At 41.6% G+C, this 19098-nt stretch overlaps 2 protein-coding genes across 2 annotated transcripts in view; one reads left to right on the forward strand and one right to left on the reverse strand.

Annotated features, from left to right (window-relative positions):
• Positions 1–767: 767 nt before the first annotated feature.
• Positions 768–6136, reverse strand: LOC100694286 (retinol dehydrogenase 8). The gene is made up of 6 exons (XM_003457751.3): positions 6031–6136; positions 2714–2875; positions 2450–2629; positions 2157–2250; positions 1172–1355; positions 768–1049 (listed from the first exon to the last, which is right to left on the reverse strand). Exons 1-6 carry the CDS (start codon positions 6134–6136, stop codon positions 822–824), a joined length of 954 nt encoding a protein of 317 aa, XP_003457799.1. The 3' UTR covers positions 768–821.
• A 3209-nt stretch (positions 6137–9345) lies between these two features.
• LOC100698530 (collagen alpha-1(XI) chain) overlaps positions 9346–19098 on the forward strand; it is a 42761-nt gene continuing 33008 nt past the window's right edge. The window contains exon 1 of the mRNA XM_003457765.5: positions 9346–9895. Within this exon, the coding sequence (XP_003457813.2) occupies positions 9817–9895 (79 nt within the window). The 5' untranslated portion in view covers positions 9346–9816. The remainder of the gene's footprint in view (positions 9896–19098) is intronic.

The raw sequence follows: 19098 nt of genomic DNA on the forward strand, positions 1-19098 counted from the left end.
GCTTCATGTAAAGGATTTCCATCCAAGCTTTACATTAAAAGAATGCAGAATGCAAAGCGTTGGATGCAGTGGTGTAATGTGGGTTTGAACTGTATTTGTCTGAGTGCACTGTGCTAAGTGTAAAGTTTGGTGGAGGGAGGATTATGGTGTGGGTTTGTTTTTCAGGAGTTTGGCTCGGCTTCTTAGTTCCAGTGAAATGAACTCTTAATGCTTCCGATTACCAAGATGTTTTGGATAATTTCATGCTTTCAACTGATTTTGGGAACTGTTCTAACATGACTGAGCACTAGTCGAGAAAGCAAGGTCCATAAAGACACTGATGTTTGGTGTAGAAGAACTTGACTGGCCTCCTCATCCAACATCATTGTCTGACCTTAGAAATGTGTTTCTGGAAGAATGATCAAAATTCCTGGAAACACATTCCTAGACCTTGTGGAAAGCCTCCCCAGAAGAGTTGAAGCTGTTATAACTTCAAAGTGTGGACTAGCATCATATTGAACACTATGGATTATGAATGTGATGCCACTCAAGGTGATATGAATGCAAAAGAGGATAAGTGAATACTTTTGGGAGTATAGTGTATTTCTCTTCACTACAATGCAGACTGCATATCAACTGCATGAAATGTGAAAAGTGACAAAAAACTCTTTGAAAATGTTAGTGTAATATTAGATTTCTTATAGTCTTCTTTATTTGTGATTGATTTGCAACTTTGGGTTGCTCATATTAGCAAAATGCATTTTTTGCAAAAGCCGACATATTGCGTGGTAGACACTCAGTTGTGTTATTATTCAGACTGTTGCACAAAACATTGTTCAAGCCTAGTTTGGTGAAATTCTCCATTTCCTCATGAACCCAAAGGTGAGGTACTTCAGGACGGGCATGCCGACGTTCATCAAAGGACGCAGGGTAAAGAGCATGCAGTAGAAGGCCTGGACAGACAGGCATCCAGTTTCATCGGCATATTTCAGCGCTAAAATGGGTGAGTACAGCGGGTTGGTCAGATTGTGGAAATGTGGATTGCTGGCTTCGATCACGCTCATTGTACGCTACGAAGAAAGATAAGACAAATGGAAAGACACCATCTGCAGTCAGACTTAAAGGATTAATCCAAGAAGGAGTCAGATGGATTAGAATGAGTGAGTCATAATGACACAGTTTATGAACTTACTTTGGCAATGTGATCAGGTGTTTGCCCCAGTATCTCAAAGATATCCACAGCACCAGGGAGATAGAAATTCCTGAAGTAATTCACTGTGTCAGGATCAACACTAGGCCACTCCTTCTCTTTCATGCCCTGAATCATCTTTAATTCAAATTCTGTGTGCACGGGGCCTGGCTCCAGCATTGATAATCTGCAGAGAGAAAAACAAAGAAGTAAACCACATGGCTTAGTTAAATAGATATAAATTAGCTTTAACTGTTTTAAACACAAGTTTGCTCTGATTTTTGACACAACCGGATAGTTAAACTGTTTTGAATGAAAAAAGGAGGAAAAAACCCCCCAAACCAAAACATTCTTATGTTGCTCTGTTGGTTTTATTGGTTCTTTGTTTAATTTCTTTTTCCAGATTGAAATTTAACTAACTAACTAAATTTTTGGACAGTGGATTGTCATGTAAGTTTTTTTTTTTTAGAGTAAGTCATCTAACATGCCTGTTGATCCCTGAAATGTTCCTCTAGCATTAAACAGAACTTCTGCACCATGTGTGTGCTGTTGGAACCTTTTGAAGCTTTATTTAATGGAAAATCTGAGTAATATTATGATTTGCTGTTTGGTACAGGCCATCCAAGAAGTTTTGGTTCTGTTTTTTTTTATTAGTCCATTACTTGGCACTCTGTATATATGTATATGTATGGATTTTTGGCTGGATTTTGTGGAGTCCAAAATCCCTGGATAATGTCATATCCATCTTTTATACTCTCTACCTTGACAGATTACTACAGTAAAATGTAATGTTCCTAAATCAGTTCCACCCCATGCTTTACCTTCAAAATGTCAACAATGTGACAGTGAAAAAACTTTCAGCTTGAGGCTTCCCAAACTAATGGAAATTCAGTGACTAATGGGTAACCTCAAAGTTTGTTTGTTCATCTTTTATTCACAGCCGCTGATTACTGCCTTATTAAAGTGAAATGATATCAGTTGTACTCACGTGACATTAAAACTCAGAAGCTGCGCAGCCAGACCCTCGCAGAAGCCCTCAAGAGCAAACTTGGAAGCTGCGTATACCTCGTTAAATGCCACCCCTGTGAAAAACAAAGCGTACATGTAACCTCACTGATCGGCTGTTCACACCTGTTTCTGAAGACATACACATTAGTCTCTTCATATGTCCGCACTTCCATTAGCCTGCCGTCCGCCCGCCTAACCGTCAAACTGAAGCTGACAGACGTGTTACTTCCCCCGCCACACCTCCTCTCCCTTCATACCTCCACGTCTGCTCACCTTGGAGTCCCATCACACTGCTGATCACTATGATGCGTCCCGCTCTCCTATTCTTCATGTCAGGCATCACCTCCTTGATCAGGCGAACTGATCCATAGAAGTTGGTCTCAAAGACGTTGTTCATCTCGTCCATGGGGATGCTCTCCACTGGACCCACCAGGCCGATGCCTGCATTACTTACTGGTTTGAAGAAAAGGCTATGATCAACACCAGGTTTGGACATGTTAGCATTCCCAGGTATAGTGATGCTTTCACTGTACTTACTGAGGATGTCTATGTGTCGATCTTTGATGCTGTTGATACACTGTTTCACTGACTCGTCACTGCAGACGTCCAGTTCAGCCACAAAAAGAGTTTTGCTGTACAAATCCCCAGCAGCTTTCACCAGATTATCTTTACGTTTCAGGTCACGCATCGTGGCGATTACTGCAGACAACATGGTGACAGAAAAGAAAAAAAAGAAAAAAAAATAATAAGCTGGGATTAATGTTCACATATTTTGTTATCTTAGCCTTGTTCTGTGATTTGTTTCATCTCTAGCAGCTCTGCAAAAACAAGATTGCCACACAAACGCAACATTTTTATTTTTTATAGGTAATCCCATTGAGACTCAGTGTCTCATTTGTTTCTGTCATCTGTTTCAGACACACATATTAAAATTACAACAATAAAAGAAACAATAAATGTTTACACAGTCATATCAAAAGCAGGAACAAGTTCCCAGTGATGATTTCACAAGGACATGGAAATGGAGTCGTGCTGAGAAGCGCAAACAAAAAAAGTGGCAAAAACTTTGGTTTGCTGAGTTTAGCCACTGCCATCCCATCTAGAGCCATCATGCTATAAAGAAGACCTCCTCTGTGAAAGCTGGAGAGAAAGCCTGCCCGAAGCCAAAAACAAGGACGGGGCTACAGCCTCCAAGTGACAACTGCATGTTGACCTCGACAAACAACTGAAGTTTCTGCAACATAATGTCACGACTTCACTCCAGCCATCAGAGATGATCATCATCTTAGCTGACAAAACACCTGATCACACTGGAACTCAGGAGCTGGAAGATCTATAAGCCCATAGAGGTTGGCTGGAGAGGTTTTGCAGGACTGTTCCTCTGGAAAGTCCTTAATCAACTAAATCCAAGATTGAAGCCACAGACAAAGCCACTGGATGGCTTTGGATTAAAAGCTGATCCATGGGTAGCTTCTGTTTGGATGCAAGTCTGGGCTTGATCAGCCCTTGCTGCGTTACCCAGGCGAGGATGATTTTGAACGACCGGACCGAAACAGCCCCTGAACACCTGAGAACCTAGAAGATGTATCTTACACACCATGAGCCAATGCAACCTTCCATCTGTAAATAAATGATTAGGAAACTGCAGGTAAAATGCTTATATGCAGACAACATGCAGAGTCAGACTAAGTTCACTGTCTACGGCTGTATTCAAACTGACCAGGTATGAATGAGCACAAACACAGTGTTTTTTATTTCACACAACAAAAGGGTCTGGTGCAGCATCAACATAAGATTTACACACATTTTTGAGCTTTTACGTGAGAATTTTCAATCTGAGTGAGCTTGTCCTAGTGTACATGCCTGTGGCAGAGGGGTGTGCTCCGCTGCAGAGGAAGGTTGGTGCAGCAGGCTCGAGGGGCATCGCTAGGGTGGCTGGCAGGGAAGCTGAAAGCACTTTAGAAAATGTGTTTTCCCTATTTCAGTGATGCCGGACATGGAGGAGAGAGAAGTGCACGTGGCGATGGCTGGAAAGTCGCCGCAAAGCACAAGACACTATATATAAAGCTATCAATAAAACAGTTCTCACAGCTCTTACTGTTCACAATGCCATCAACAGCTGTGAGTCAGGTGGAATAATATCCTATAGGTGAACATACAGGATAAAGTCCACACACATGGCCTTCATCCTATGCGCACATGCTTACTTTTCATGACTCAAACAAGACTCATTTATCAGTTGTCACTTTCTAAGTAACAGAAGAGAAATCTATGCTATAGATAGCCACCATAGTAATGATAAACCTTAAGTAGCTTTCTGTGATGATACATAGTATGCAGACTGGTATTAGCCTTGCCATGACACATCACCTGCCTGCTCCAAGAATAGCCCGGTCAGCCTTCACAGCCTCGTCCGTGAGATCCTTGAGTAAAGCAATTATTACACTAACTGTGGCTGGCCTCCTGTTTTTACCTATTGTCTGATGTTTTAAGAGAGACTAAGGTCTAAATTGGGAACACAGACAGCTACACAGCATCATGCAGTGAGCTAGGAGAGCGTTTCCTTTCACTGCAAAATGCAGTTTCTGGCCTTAATGTTGGAGCAACACCCTGAGCACCACTGACCGTTTCGAAGTCAATAATCTTTCTAGTTACATTTTTCCTCCTCTGAACAAGTAATTCTTGGCTATGGTTCTGGAGGTAGAGCAGGACATGTGCTAATCTGAAGGTTGGCGATTTGATCCCTCACTGCTCCAGTCTGGATGCCAAAGTGTACTTTTGAGTTTCCCAATACATTAATCATTGTGTGATTGAGTGAATGTGACATGTTGTATACACTCTAAGTGCTCAATCAAATTGGAAAAGTGCTATATACGAACCAGTTCATTTACCATTTAACATAAGATAAGACAAGATAGCCTTTAATAGTCCCACAGTTTAGAAACATTGTTACAGCAGCAGAGTATTAGAATGCATTTTTCCCCATGCTATTATATCATTGTTTATGATGGAAGAGACTGTTTTATAGTATCAAAAGACACAGAGAGGCATTAATATGACTAGCAGGAGAAATGGAACAGCAGAAAGGCAGCATTACATACATATATAATTAGCTGTGACTGGGTGATGTAATGATTTTTAACGCAGGCCGTTTGTTCCTTCAGTTTGGTATTGGATGTAACAGACAGGGCGTGGGAGGCAGCCTTTGAAGGAGTGCGCGCAGCTTTGATTTGGATTAGATCTGGTCTGATGCTGCAGAGACTTAGTTTCTCTGGCAAAACTTGACACACTGTATTTCAGTGCAGACTGGCAAAAAAATTGCCTCTCATGCTGGCCCACATGTCTGTAACAAGCTGTGCAAGTATTGGAGATCTGTTTTGTAGAGCTAACAGGTTTTTTGGCGATAACCTGAGAAAATGCCAGCAGTTCTCTTCAGGAACTATATATATGATATATGTGGCAGAATACTGTTGATGAGGACATGAACCATTTCCTTTAAATTTCCTCAAATCATTTTTATTTGCACCTCCACTTTTGCATTTCTGAAGCAAAGAGCTCCAAAGAAGGTCAACTTTGACCTTTGACCTTCAGGTTCTACATAAAGTAAAAATTTCAGCCAATAGCTTTGTAAGAGACTGTTTTTAAAGAGTGTTGCATTACAAACATGATCATTTTACAACTTAACAACACTAAAAAAAAAGACAGTAGAGGATAAAGCTCCTGTGATAAATTATATTAGTTTTTAATTATTTCACTGAACTTTGTCTTATAACACAACTGTAGCCTGTTCACATGCCAGACCAGTTAAAATCTAATATACAGGTGTCATCTACCTTCCTCACTCATGTACCCACCGTGATAGCGCTGCTTTTCATCCTCGGCCAGCATTACGGCAATCCTCAGGCCGATGCCGGAGGAACAGCCTGTGATCAGCACCACTTTCTGCCCGTGTCTCTCCATGGCTCTGCTCAAACTGATACTAACAGACAAGCAGCTCAGCAGGATGAGTGATACTTTCAGATGAAAGTCATTATAAGAGGATAAACTCAGAAAGGGAGTCACATGGACAGGCCACACAGCACACAATGCAAGAAGATTGGGATTATCCAACAGCTTTGCAGGTATAATATAACTGTTAAAACTGAAAAAAAAACCCCAACAACTTTTTAAAAAATTTGACAGTAGCATGTGGAAGAACCATACACAACCACAGCAGCCAGTCACCTCATCATTGCAACTACCTTGGTCACACGCTACTGTCCCATTCTTCAACCAGCATTTGTCGCATCACCCAGTACGGTTGTGCTGGTCACTCTGGCACAAACAGGTTGTTCAGTGTGGTTGAGGTCACTCCATTCCATCCTCTCCAATCCCAAATTCTGGAGGTAGTCTCTGATAAACCCCACTGTGTTGAGGCAGGTTTTTGTCATCTTAGAGGACAGAGTTGAGTCTCAGACTGTGGAGATATGGGATTGCCACTGGTTCCCATCTCATCTTGATATCTCTCTGCATTGAGATTGCCTCCAGTAAAGACGAGCCCTATTTTTCCAGTGAGGGAGATGCTGCCACACACTGTCACACTGCCTCCACCAAAAGCTGTTATTCTATCAGTGCAGCAATCAGCATAGCGTTCTCTCTGTCTTCTCTGCACTTTGACCCCGTGATCCAGCAGAATCTGGACTCATCACTGAACATAACGTTCCTCCACAGTTTCAGGTTCCAGTGCACATGTTGGTGACACCAGTGCAAACGGGTCTGACAGTGAAGGGCAGTTATGGCAGGCCTCCTGACAGCCCTATGAGACCAGAAATTAGCTGTGTGCAGTCTGTTCTGGATTGTCTGGTTTTCTCTTTGTCCTGCAAACCTTCACTGCAAATCTGTAAAAGACTCCCTACAGTTCCTAAGTGCTGACAAATTAAGGAATTGGTCTTCTTGGCACGTCCACTTTGTGGCGTGTCTCTTACATCCCTTATATGGAACTTGGCCTTCAATTTGGAGATTCAAAAAATGCTTGGCTTTGCAGAACACCATTTTGAAGTTACCCTGTGGCATGAGCCATGTCTAGATCAGCCAAATGTGCCTGTGCCATGTGCCATGCGTGGAGCAGACACCAACTGTAGCAGGTTATGCTTATCTGGTGCCACTCAGGAGCCTGAATGTCAGCACCTGGGGTACCAGAAGTTCAAACAAGAGTCAACAGCAGAACAAGCTGTTTGGTACTGGCAGTACAACAAAGAAATAATCCACCAAACACAAATTTCCGTACTTTTTGTGTTAAGTTTAGATCTGAGCTCGTGTAGACCTCCACCAAGAAATCTGGCGACTCCCAGTGGTCAACATGATTATTTTCAATAGATAGACAGATAATTAAAAAAAAAAAACTTAAATGACTGAAATGTAATCAAAATATAAAGGGCAGTGTTGCTCTAGCAGCATAAAGGATAAAAATAGTATAATCTACAATAAAAACAACTTTGATAAAAGTACCAAGCGTCCATACCGAAGCCCTTAAATGTGAGGCAGTGGAAAATGTTATATACAGTGACAAAGAGAATTCTAGCAATTAGTGTAAATGGCATTAATAAGTATACACTACTAATCTAAGAAGAACAGCAAAACTGTTTGATACAAAAGTTTGTAAATGTGTGTGGAAACTGTGGAAGCCTGACAGGTGTGTTTACCTGTCACTAAAAGGAGAGCAGTCGTATTCGTTTCTAGAGAATGGTAGGAATGATTTCCTGAAGCGTTCTTCATGGCAGCGAGGTTGAAGAAGGAGAAGGAGCTCAGCCCCCTCTGTAGTGAGGAGTTGTGGGGGTTAGATGGGTTATCCATTGTGACTACTCCAGATTCCACTTGTGGTTCCAGCTGTCCATTAGGTTGATGAGTCTGATCAATTTACTTTAGCTTTTGTTCTATGACAAAGAAATAAGACCATTAGCACAATGGTGTGGATTCTTTTTTATTTTAGAGCACACACACACACACACACACACACACACACACACACACACACACACACACACACACACTTCAACACAAGACAGTAGCTTCCAGTCATACATTTAAGACAACCTACCTGAAGCAGGAGGTACAGGGACTTGGGAAATATGCCTGGAATCTATTCTCTTCTCCAGAAAATCAGCATGCATGTGTGCCAAAATCCAATTGAGTCTTGTTGCCAAAACAGTGCTGTTACTTGAATAGCTCCTAATAATTATGACTAATAATATCACAAGTGCCTTTAAATATGAGATCATTTCCCTCTAGTAGGCTATGTTACTGAAAACACAGGAGAGTCTAATCATAAGCAGCACGCCGGAAATTGTGCTTACAAAGGAAATAATTGCTCTTACCTCCTGATACTTTGTAATTCTCTGGGATAACTTACAGTATGTTGCCAAAAGTGCTTCTGTAGAAATAAAATAGAATAAAACTGAATTTATTTTAAGCCCAATCACAAAAACTGTAATGGGATACCAGATTTGTGGAAAACCTGCAGCCAGATCACTCCATAAAGTAACCCCCAACAATAATTATAATACAAATAATAATAGTAGAAAATCACCCTTGTGCACTTTTCATGACAATATCCGTTGAAATTTGGTCAAAATTGAGCATGCACATACACATAAAGGAAAGAAAAATACATATCTTTTAGACAACAAATGCAAATGAAGCATGACAGCGATATGCATGTGTGTGCGCATGTGCGCAGTTCACAGTCTGTTAGACTTCTTCATTCATAAACTTCTTGTACTCCCAATGAGTTGCTTTAACTTTTGATAAGTTTCTGCAGAAATCAGGGAGCCTATTTTTCTTTTATCGTGCACATGTGAGAAGGCTATGGTGTGCGTCTGAAGAGAGCGTGGGGTGGGCAAAGACAGACAGGCACTGGAATTTGGAATCTGCAGCGGCATATTTTTATTAGTTGGGCAGCACCGCTGTCCTGTCCTAGCATGCTGTGTATGTGCTCCTTCAGAGAGGGGGAGAGCAGTCAGTGCAAAGTGGCACACTCGTGTTTGTAAAGGAGAGCAATTCACCCCCTGGTAGGTTATTATTAATATTAAAGTCTAATAACAAAAAGTGTGCATGTGCTCGTGCGTGCCATCGCTGTATTGCAATCTGTGCTCGTGCACGCAGGGCACACAGGCGCGCCACATCATAGAGACATCACCTAATCCCTAAATCACTCATCCAGTATTGATGCTAAGAGTGACACGCGCAGTAATTATGGTTTGAGCACAGCCCCACGAGCCTAGAAGGAGTCTCCGGGGAGGCAGGGAGGGAGGGGTCGCCCTGCAGAGGAGGAGAGGGGAGGGAGGGGAGAGAAAGTGAGGAAAGTTCTCAGCGGGTGAAGTTAGAAACACCTTCCCCCAGATCAAGGGGCTCTTCATCACCGGTCTGGCGTCTTCATCCGTCCACCCAGAACTCAAAGAGCAAAGAGAGCGGTGTGCGGGCTGCTGGGTATCACCTGTAATCAGAGTCCGCTTTTATGCATGCGCGCTCTTAATTACAGCTGCCAGCGTGCGCAATAAGACGCACGGGCGCTGCTAGACTGTTGAAGCTCTCTGGTGCAGAGTCAGAGCCGTGTCCCAAGGAGCGAAGAGCAGCCGCGACGGAAGTGTTTCATTAATAAGTTCATGATGGATCGATGGAGCCAAGTGCGCCTGACGTGGCTGCTGTTGCTGCTCGTCGCCTCGCTGCATACCTCAGGAGCAGGTAGGCTGAAGCATCCACGCTTGTTTATTACTTTATGTTGTGTTAATAACTGATCCTCTAACTTCTGATACCCAATTAAATGATCTATAAAAAAAAGTTGAATTGGATCCTCCTCCTTATCTCTCCTCCTCTAACCTTGTCACATCACTTGTCACCGCCTGCCCTCCAAGTCTCATGAGCTAAATCTGAGTGTCCTCTTTAGCCCATCCTCGATCCTGTTTTCATGCATTTCCAGAAAATGCACCGTCAGCCACTTGTTTGGTTCAAAACTTCCTAAAACTACCATCCATAAACACGTCTTCTAGTCATTTTCTTTGGCCTCCTTTTGAGGTATAATTTCATTCCTCTGTGTTATGCAAACCTAAGGCTTATTGAACTGAATCACCTTTGTCGAGCCCACTGCACATTTGCTAGACATTGGTAAGATGTCGGCCTATATGTCCAGACTTGTTAGTCCATACTTGCTGCATCTGTCTGTTCTCTCATAGCACAGCTTACGGGGTGTTTAGCCCATACAGCTGGATAATGAGGAACAGACTGAGGCAAATTAAAGTGAGCTGTACTGAACTTAAACTGGAGATGCTTGCAGCAGCTCCTGGAGCTGCACCAGAACCATATGTGGAGGACTTTAACTGTCCAGGGTGGCCGATGTTTATCACGAGCACCAGCTCAAGTGAGCTTCTTTTTATTTTACAGAATGAGAAAAGCCTCCAACAGTCCATTTTATGGTTACTGACATCATACAGCTCTTCTGAGGAACTCAGTGAAGTGCAAAGAAATAGTTTGTTTTAACCTGCTAAGCCAAGACTGACTGAACCTTAGTCAAGAGAGGCCACATACTTTCCCGTGGCTTCTTAAAACTTGTGAAAACAAGTTAGTTTTTGCTCAGTAACACAAACCTGCTTCAAAATGAATTTTTGACCTTTAAATCATTAGCCAACAATTCACCTCAGTGTGTCTTTAGGTGTTTTGGAACATTTTTCGTTGAGCGCTTGAACGGCTTTTTGTTCACTTTAGCTTAAAGACATGAGGACATCATCACCTGTGTTTGAGCTTCATTCTCAAATCTGGAAATGGCACTTATAACAAAACAAGTCCAGTGTTGGATATTGGATAAAGATCATGTAAACTAAGGGAACAGCTTAAGATGAGCTAATTTAATCAGTCACACGGACTGTAAAGCGCTTCTCAGGGACAGAAAATTCTTCAGAAAATGAAGGATAGGCTTAAAAAAGTCCAGGCTGAACTGTGTTCTTCATCTTCTAACTGTTCTTGTTTTCCTCATTTAATGGTGATTTCATTTGAAATCCCCCCAAAACCAGCAGCTTTGTTCAGGAGTAGCGAGCAGGTGACTTGGCAAACACTCCACCATGTTGTCCTCACGTGCTCCATCTGAGAAAATGCTGAGAAAGCAGAAAACTATTTGTGTTATGTCTCAATAACCTTTAATAGCATCTGCCTTTGTGTTGGCAAATGTACAAGAAAAAATGTACAATCCCATGTTTCAAGGTTCATTATCCTCTATCCCAGTGTAAAGTAGCAACACACACACATACTCACATACTTTATCTGTAAAGGTCATTTCTAAGCTGAGTAATGTAACCTCTGGACCTAGAAGGTCATCTCAGGTCAAACTCAGGTTCTAAACCTGACCTGGAGGCATCTTGAGCATGTCTCAAGATGTTCTTGTAAATAAGAGTTTATTAGAAAATAACCCACTGAAGTGAAGAGAAACACAGATTCACAAAGAGTGAAAACACATGAACAAATGTTCTTTTGTTTACCTCATGAGCTCTTTTCCAATTATCGAACAAACTCTTGTATTTTTTAACAGCCTTTGGTCACTCTTGATATTTTTCTCACTGTCAGATGCGGTCACGCACCTGGCTGTCCAACAGGTTGGGTTTAAATTATGAGCCCAGACCTCAGAGCAGTGTGGCCTGAGGTGTTTCTGACGCCTACCCTTCCTCACTGTGTAACTGATAACTATCAGCCTGACACAGTCTGTTTAGCCATTTTTTCAGTTTGAGGCTTTCCTGTTACAGTCTGACCGACTTACACCACTGACTATCCTGGGGACACAACCTATGTGAATGCAACAGATTCACCCTTTCTCAGCATCAGTTATTAAGGAGTAGGCAGACACAGGTGGCACTGAGCACATTAGTAAAGGCTCTGCTTTTAGGACTAAACCTTGGATAAACTCAGCAACACCTGGGTTTACCTTCTGTTTCATGTTAAAATGACTGCTGGTGAAAGATGTTACACTTATAAGGGCTGGGAGTGTCAGTGTGGGGGTCGGCCTGCCATGTTAGACTGAAACACTTTGACAACTAGTGGATGAATTAGAGTTAGAGTATTATCTTTGTACTAACTGGTAATACCTGAACTTCTTATCTGGCACTAGATGTGAGTTTTAATTTATCCAACTTTGTTTTTTTAAATGCCTTGTTGTTTAGCGCTCACAAGCAAATATCAGGATGAGACGATGAGGATAGACTGTATCTTTCGGCCTTACCTTAAAGAGAGTCTGCCATGCAAGACTCGACGAAGAAATTCTTGAAAACATTCACTCAATCTCTCAATAACTAAATGCAGAGTTTCCCCCCATCTGTACTCAGTTAATGCCTTATATATCCTCAGGAGAAAATTATGTTCACTTTGTTTAAGATCAAAACTAAATGTCTGGATGGATTGCCATGAAATCTGTACAGACATTTTCTATTCAATGAACACTGAAGATTTCAGGATGATGCAAAGATAGCAAAGATAGTCTGGAACTGAATTTTAGTCCAGTGTGCGACGTCTGATGTGGAAAGTTGAAACTGAAATTACACAAACAGAGAGACACATTAAGACCCTAATTTAAAAGGTTAATGAGTTTTAATACTTGTTTTAAACAGAAAAAAGACAAAGTATTTCCTCCAAAACAAGAAGGATATATATATATATATATGTTTATGACTTTAATAATAACAAAACTAAGACATTTTCATCAGTTTCTGCTGTACTGTGTCTTTAGCTAAATGTTAGCATGACTAAGGTAATTACAATTAGTGCATGAAGGGGAACCACTCCGCAAAAAGAAAAACAAAACAAAACAATCCACTTTAGTACGCTTGAAATGTCAAAATAGAAAAATTCTACTTCACTCAGATGGAAAAGTCAGTCATCTACTTATACAATTCAAGCTTATCCCAGCTGTCATAAAGCAAAAGGTTGGGTTCACTCCTATCAGTGTACTGAAGGGCCAATACAGAGAGAGAGGGGGAAGCTTTCACACTCACATGCACACCTACAACCAATTTTTGAACCACCAGTTAACCTAACATGTCTTTGGACTGTGGGAGGAGGCCAGAGGGTGCCCACACAGGCACAGGGAGAACATGCAAACATCACACAGAAAGCCCACAGCTGGCTTGTGTCTTCTAACTCTGTGAGGTGACAGCAGTAACCACTGTCCCAAACAACACAATGCTAAGGAAACAGAGGAACTTACATGCACTCAAAATATGATGACTTTAAAGGCCCTCCATTAATACAAGAAAACAACAAAAAAAAAGCTTTTAGTTTTATTGATAACATCTCCTGCATAATTTAAATGAGTCCTCTGAGCTGATGACACCTAACTCTCTGTTCAGTGCAGTTTCCTTGGATAGTGTCAAAGCTTTGGGCTAAAACCAGAACAGGACAAACAAACTCTCTATTAAGAGTCGGTTTAAAACACGAGAGCGAATGGTTTAGTTCAAATCAGCTGATGCCTGGGTATTTTACCGCCCGGCTGTGTAACTAGTCCAGGTAACTGGTTGTAAAAGAAGTTTCTAAAAGGACCCCAAGAAACACATGTTTAACCACTGGTGATTTCAGGCTTTCATTTTGAAATATTAGACAAAGCACTTTAAAATGAAGGATGCATGTACAGGATTAACCTCTGAGCCAGCTGCGAGCCATGGCCAAGTGATAAAATACGGAAAAATCATGAGATCGGCGTTGCGTTCCTTCTTTATATGTGACAGCAGCTCTCCAGTGAATGCGTTCAATTTATAATCTGACACGAGGCATCATATTTATTTCTCTATTATCTGTTTTATTAAATAAAATCATGCTTTGATGTTAAGGTGTTGATAGATTTTTCACCATTTGTATATTTTTTTTATGACTCTGGCACAGCTTTAATTTTTTCCATGTTTAAAAATATGCTCACCCTTTGTTCTCCAAAATCAAAGCTACCATATGATGCAACAGCCAACAATAATAGGGGCCAGAGCCACATAAAGCAGCGAGTATCGGCCCGAGAAGAGCCGGAGCCCTGCGACTGACAAATATTGATGCAGTCTTTGATCGGCGTTTGAGAGGAAGCCTGCATGAGAATCAGACTGTATTCACTGTACGCGAGTGAAACTCTCATTTAGGTAAAGAGAAGGGAGAAGATCACAAATAAGACGCAGATTCCTCGAAGGAGATCAGAAGCACATGTCGCAGGTCTGTTTGTAGGCTTCCCTCTCTCTGACGCTGATATTAAGGATTCATTGAAGCGCTTGTGTAAATTTATGCACAGACTTGTGTGTGTGTGTGTCTGACAGCAGAAGAGACAATCCAGTGTGTTTTCTTGATCAGAGCCAGCTGAACTGGGAGGAAAGAAAACATATGGTCTCTCTATCCTATTTTCTACAGTCTGCCCTTTTCTCTTCCCCCTGGCTTCCATCCTCCCTGTTCTTATTATTTCCTGGTTTTGTCTTTGTGGAGACAAGCCTTTTAGAGGGACGTTTGAGCTATTAGACGTTTGAGTCTACAAAAAAAATTAAAGCGGTAAAGGATAGTAATGATAGGCTCCTAGGGCACATGCTCTGTGGGGGATTTGTGCCCTGGAGTGCCCTCTTTTTATGTGTGTGTGTGTTTTGGTGCAGTGTAGGAAACTTAACCTTAACTGCAAAGTGTGTGTTATTGCATTCTTTGCTATTATCGAGATAATGATATGCTAATGAGAAACACACACAGATAGTCAGTCATATACAAAAAAAAATGTTGCCAGTCTGCAAACATCTGGTTACCAGAAAATCCATAGACTTTCCAACATGGTGCCAGTTTAGTTGTTGGTGTGTTGTTTGCGTCTGGCTTTAGTGCTGCAGTCTAACTTGTGTTGCACGGTTCACCCAATCATCCAAGTGTGTAGATAAAGTTTTTCATTTCTTACAGTTTAAGTTCAGAAAGCCATGCTGAAAGATTTCTTTATCTGAGATATGATGCTGAAACCGTACCCTCTTCTTATATTCAAGATATCTCAGGAATTACATGTGTAGTAGGCGTGTAGGAGTTTCACTGGTCTGACCCTCTAAAGATTAAAGTGAGCTGTGTTTGCCCCGTGATATAAAATGAGTCTGACATCACTGGTCTACTTTATGTGCAAGGAATCAGTGTGAGACAGAAGATCAGGCTTCAGAGTGTTACTTCCACTCTTGGCCGTGTGTGACGTCATTAAAAGGGAATCTCTGGGTCTGGCTGTTTGCACAGAAGCTCCACCCACCTGCTGGTCAAACCTTTTCTTTGTGAGGGGCAGCGAATCAGAAATTATATATATGTGTACCAGTTGGAGGTACACTCAGAAGTGCTGCTTTCTAGCATTGACCTTTTGACATTTTTCTTTTATTTAAAGTAACTGGATAAATTAAATTAGATACATTTAAGTAAATGATTAACTGTATTTAGCCTTAATTGACTCCTCCACAGCACTAATTTTCATTTCTAGGCTGTGTTGGAAGGTTTTTGACTTCTGTCTGCTTTCCTGCACCTGAATCCCCTGATTAGTTTGAGGACAGTAAAGAACATTTTTATACAGTAAAGAACATTCTGCTGTTTCGTCTTTCTGTTCGAACTACAATCTTTTTGTGGAGCCTTACACTTGACATACTCTGCATGTATGTGCATGTTGCTCACGGTGCCCCTCACACCACAGCTTAGCGCCTGAGGATGACAGCAGAACCCGATGGAGAGCAGAACACCCCCTTTTGTATGTACAGCACAGTATAGGTACAGTGTGGCTGTTTGTCTCCCTCTGTGTGTGTGTGTGTGTGTGTGTGTGTGTGTGTGTGTGTGTGTGTGTATCTGCAGATGTTGCTTTGAACCCATACACACTCACACATCAAGAGCATATGGAAACATTAGCTGACATTAGCTAAGTGCATATAGAGTAAAAGCAAAGTCTCCATGTCGTGTCTTGTCCTCAGCTGCATTCAGATGTCAGTGCTGCTGATGTATGACTGAAACCCCTCTGCCTGCTTATAGGTGTCAGTGTCATCCCTTAAGTCTATCATTCTAGCCTGTGTGCACAACAAGACCTACCTTGCAACCAATCTTTATCTGTAAGTAAAGCATGCTAACATTGGAGCAGAGTAATAAAACGGTTTTATATAGTGTCGACCTTTTTAGTACATATGTGAGTCTAAGGGCTTGTGGGCCAAATCTGGCCCTCTGCAAATTGCCCACCTGTTAATTAAAGTTCCCAGAAAAATGAAGTCTTGTGTGTATGGTTTTGCACCACGTGCACACACCAGACTTAAAAGAAAGCGCATCCACGCTGCAAAGGGAAGTTGATCTTGAAGGTGAACAATTTCAGAGGCCTGTGCATTCATTTGCCACGAGACAATCACTGTTTTCAAGGATAATTTGCACCGTCACTTGAAAACTGCACAGCAGTAGAGATACACAGCCATGGAGGAGGAAAGAAAGGCATCACAAAGTTGCCGAACTGGCATGCAGAAAGTGCCAGTCGACTACAGCAGAGTGCGCTTCTTCAAGCCAGATCCCAAAATGATGAAACTGTAAGGGCAATTTTCATCAAAACAGAGGAAAAGGTGGCTGTTAGAAACTGTAAAATTAATTTGAAAATTTTGAATCTCGGCTGAGCAATAAAAAAATAGAAATATCAGACTTGTAGAAGAGTGTGCAGGAACACGATTAAATATTCATCACTTTGCTTTTGCATCAGGATTTGTTTGGTTTTGTTAGCATGCAACTACCAGCTGTCATATTCAAACTTGATGATCAAACAGACTTTTGTGAGTTGGCTGTGGAGGAGTCTCATTTTAGAGCTGTAATCAGAATGCATTATCTTTATGGAGAAATGGTATAACGGCTCAGCACCTTTTTGTTGACAGGTTGAGGGCTTTTCATGCGAGTGTATAAGCCCATGCAATAAAGCATGCCAATAACATTCATACAGTATGTCTCATATGATGGGGCGACCTTTATTCAAACTAAGCTTAACTCCACTGCTATACAGGTAGAGGATAGTTTTATAGGTATATTTTTATTTTGCAATATGCAGATGGTTTATAAGTTTTTATTTCAAATACCATCATCCATCCATTTTCTAACATTAACATTTGGCCACTGGGACAACAGCATGAGCAGGGCGATCCAGACCTCCCTCTGCACGGCTGCTGCCTCCAACTCTTCTTGGTGGGGTGGATGTAATTTACTGTCAGTGCATTATCAGTTTTTACAGATGTTTCCATAAATGGTAAATGGTAGAATTCAACGTGTGGTTAGATGAGGGTAGAAACAGTACAGGATCACAATTTCAGCTCACCTCAGTTTGCAAAAGAGCAACACATCTGCACACATCTGGAACCACCAGATTTCCGGTTCAAATTCAAATTGTACCAGTGAACCAAATGAGTAGTCTCAACCAAAAACTCAACCTTTTAGTATTGGCAAGGTATGTTAAAGACGTGTTGAAGAGAGGACCCAAAAATAGGACACAAGGAATGAAATAACAATAACATTCCCTTTATTTGATTAGTGGCAAAAAGATCTCATAGATAAACAAAGTCACAAAGGAAGAACAAAAACCAAAGTCAAGCAGAGGGTCCTAAACAGGACGGTCTATGCAGTGACAGGAGGGGGAATAAGGCACAGGAGAAGGTAATCAGCAACAGGTGAAAATGAGGATGGTGAAGCAGACAGTCACACAAGAGGGAAACTGGAACAGGAAGTAAAACCAAATCAAGACGTAAGGAAAAACAAACAAAGTAAAACAGGAAGAAATGAAAAGATAAATGATGCTGAAACATGAAGATACTAAAGCATGAGGACTGACATAAGAGGGGGGACAGGGGGACACACGGGACATGGGAAATAAGGGAACTAAAAACACAGAGTTGCAGAACAAAGCAAAATACCTAGACTGTGACAAAGTGCTCACACAGCAGGACTGTAAACTCCCTTACATGGAAGTTTTTTTTTTTTTTTGTAGTTTTCTTGTTTGTTTTTGTTTTCTGCTCACTTTTAAAAAAATGCATGACATCACCAGCTCTGAAGCTTTGGTTAGCAGTCAGAGGACTAAACACAGAACAAATAATCAAGATGTCATTTCCTCAACCAGTTAAAGGGACGGAAAAAAAATCACTGGCATGTTTTAATAGCATGGACTTGTATCTTAAAGTGATACGATGCCAGGCAGGAAGACTGAATTACAAGCTGACAGAGTGCTAGCAGGCAGCCTGGCAGACAAAGCAGACAGACAAACTGAAAAAAAAAAAGAAAAAAAGAAGAGAGAGGCAACAAATACATCTGGCACTCAGACTCAGACATTATGCCAACCTCATGTGTGCATGCACATGCCTGTGTGTGTGTGTGTGTGTGTGTGCTGGGGGGGTGATTGGGTTAAGGTGCGTGGCAGATGGAGGGTTTACGTAAGCCTCAGAATACGTGTGAAAAGGAGCCACACCAGTAGAGGCATGCCCTCCTCTCCCCTACCATCTATTATTTCTCCTATTTTCCCCTCTCATCTCCCTACTTCCAATATGTTGCACATTTCTCCGCCGACCCCCCCTTCCCTCCAACCCGCCCAATCCGCCCAGCCTCGTCTTTTATATCACATCTTTCTTGGCTTAGTGTCCTCCCAGAGCTCTGCAACTATTGTGTGCACATCACGCAAAAGAATCTGAATGTCTGTGAGTGCATATGTTACGCATTTTTACTTAAACCTCAACTCTGGGCATATTCCAGTTGTCTCTTATATGGAGTGTTTCTTTTTTGTTGCGCGACAGCAGAGTAGGTCACTATCAAAACGTGTTTATTCATTGTTGCAGTCTGGTATAACTTTTTTGTGCGCGGAGCCTCTGCAACAAACAACAGAGAGTTTAACGATGACGGGGAGATGTGCTCTCTCCGTCTTGATCGGCTTGCTTATATGTTGTGCC

Source organism: Oreochromis niloticus, linkage group LG6 (assembly GCF_001858045.2).
Source record: "Oreochromis niloticus isolate F11D_XX linkage group LG6, O_niloticus_UMD_NMBU, whole genome shotgun sequence".
Taxonomy (NCBI): domain Eukaryota; kingdom Metazoa; phylum Chordata; class Actinopteri; order Cichliformes; family Cichlidae; genus Oreochromis; species Oreochromis niloticus.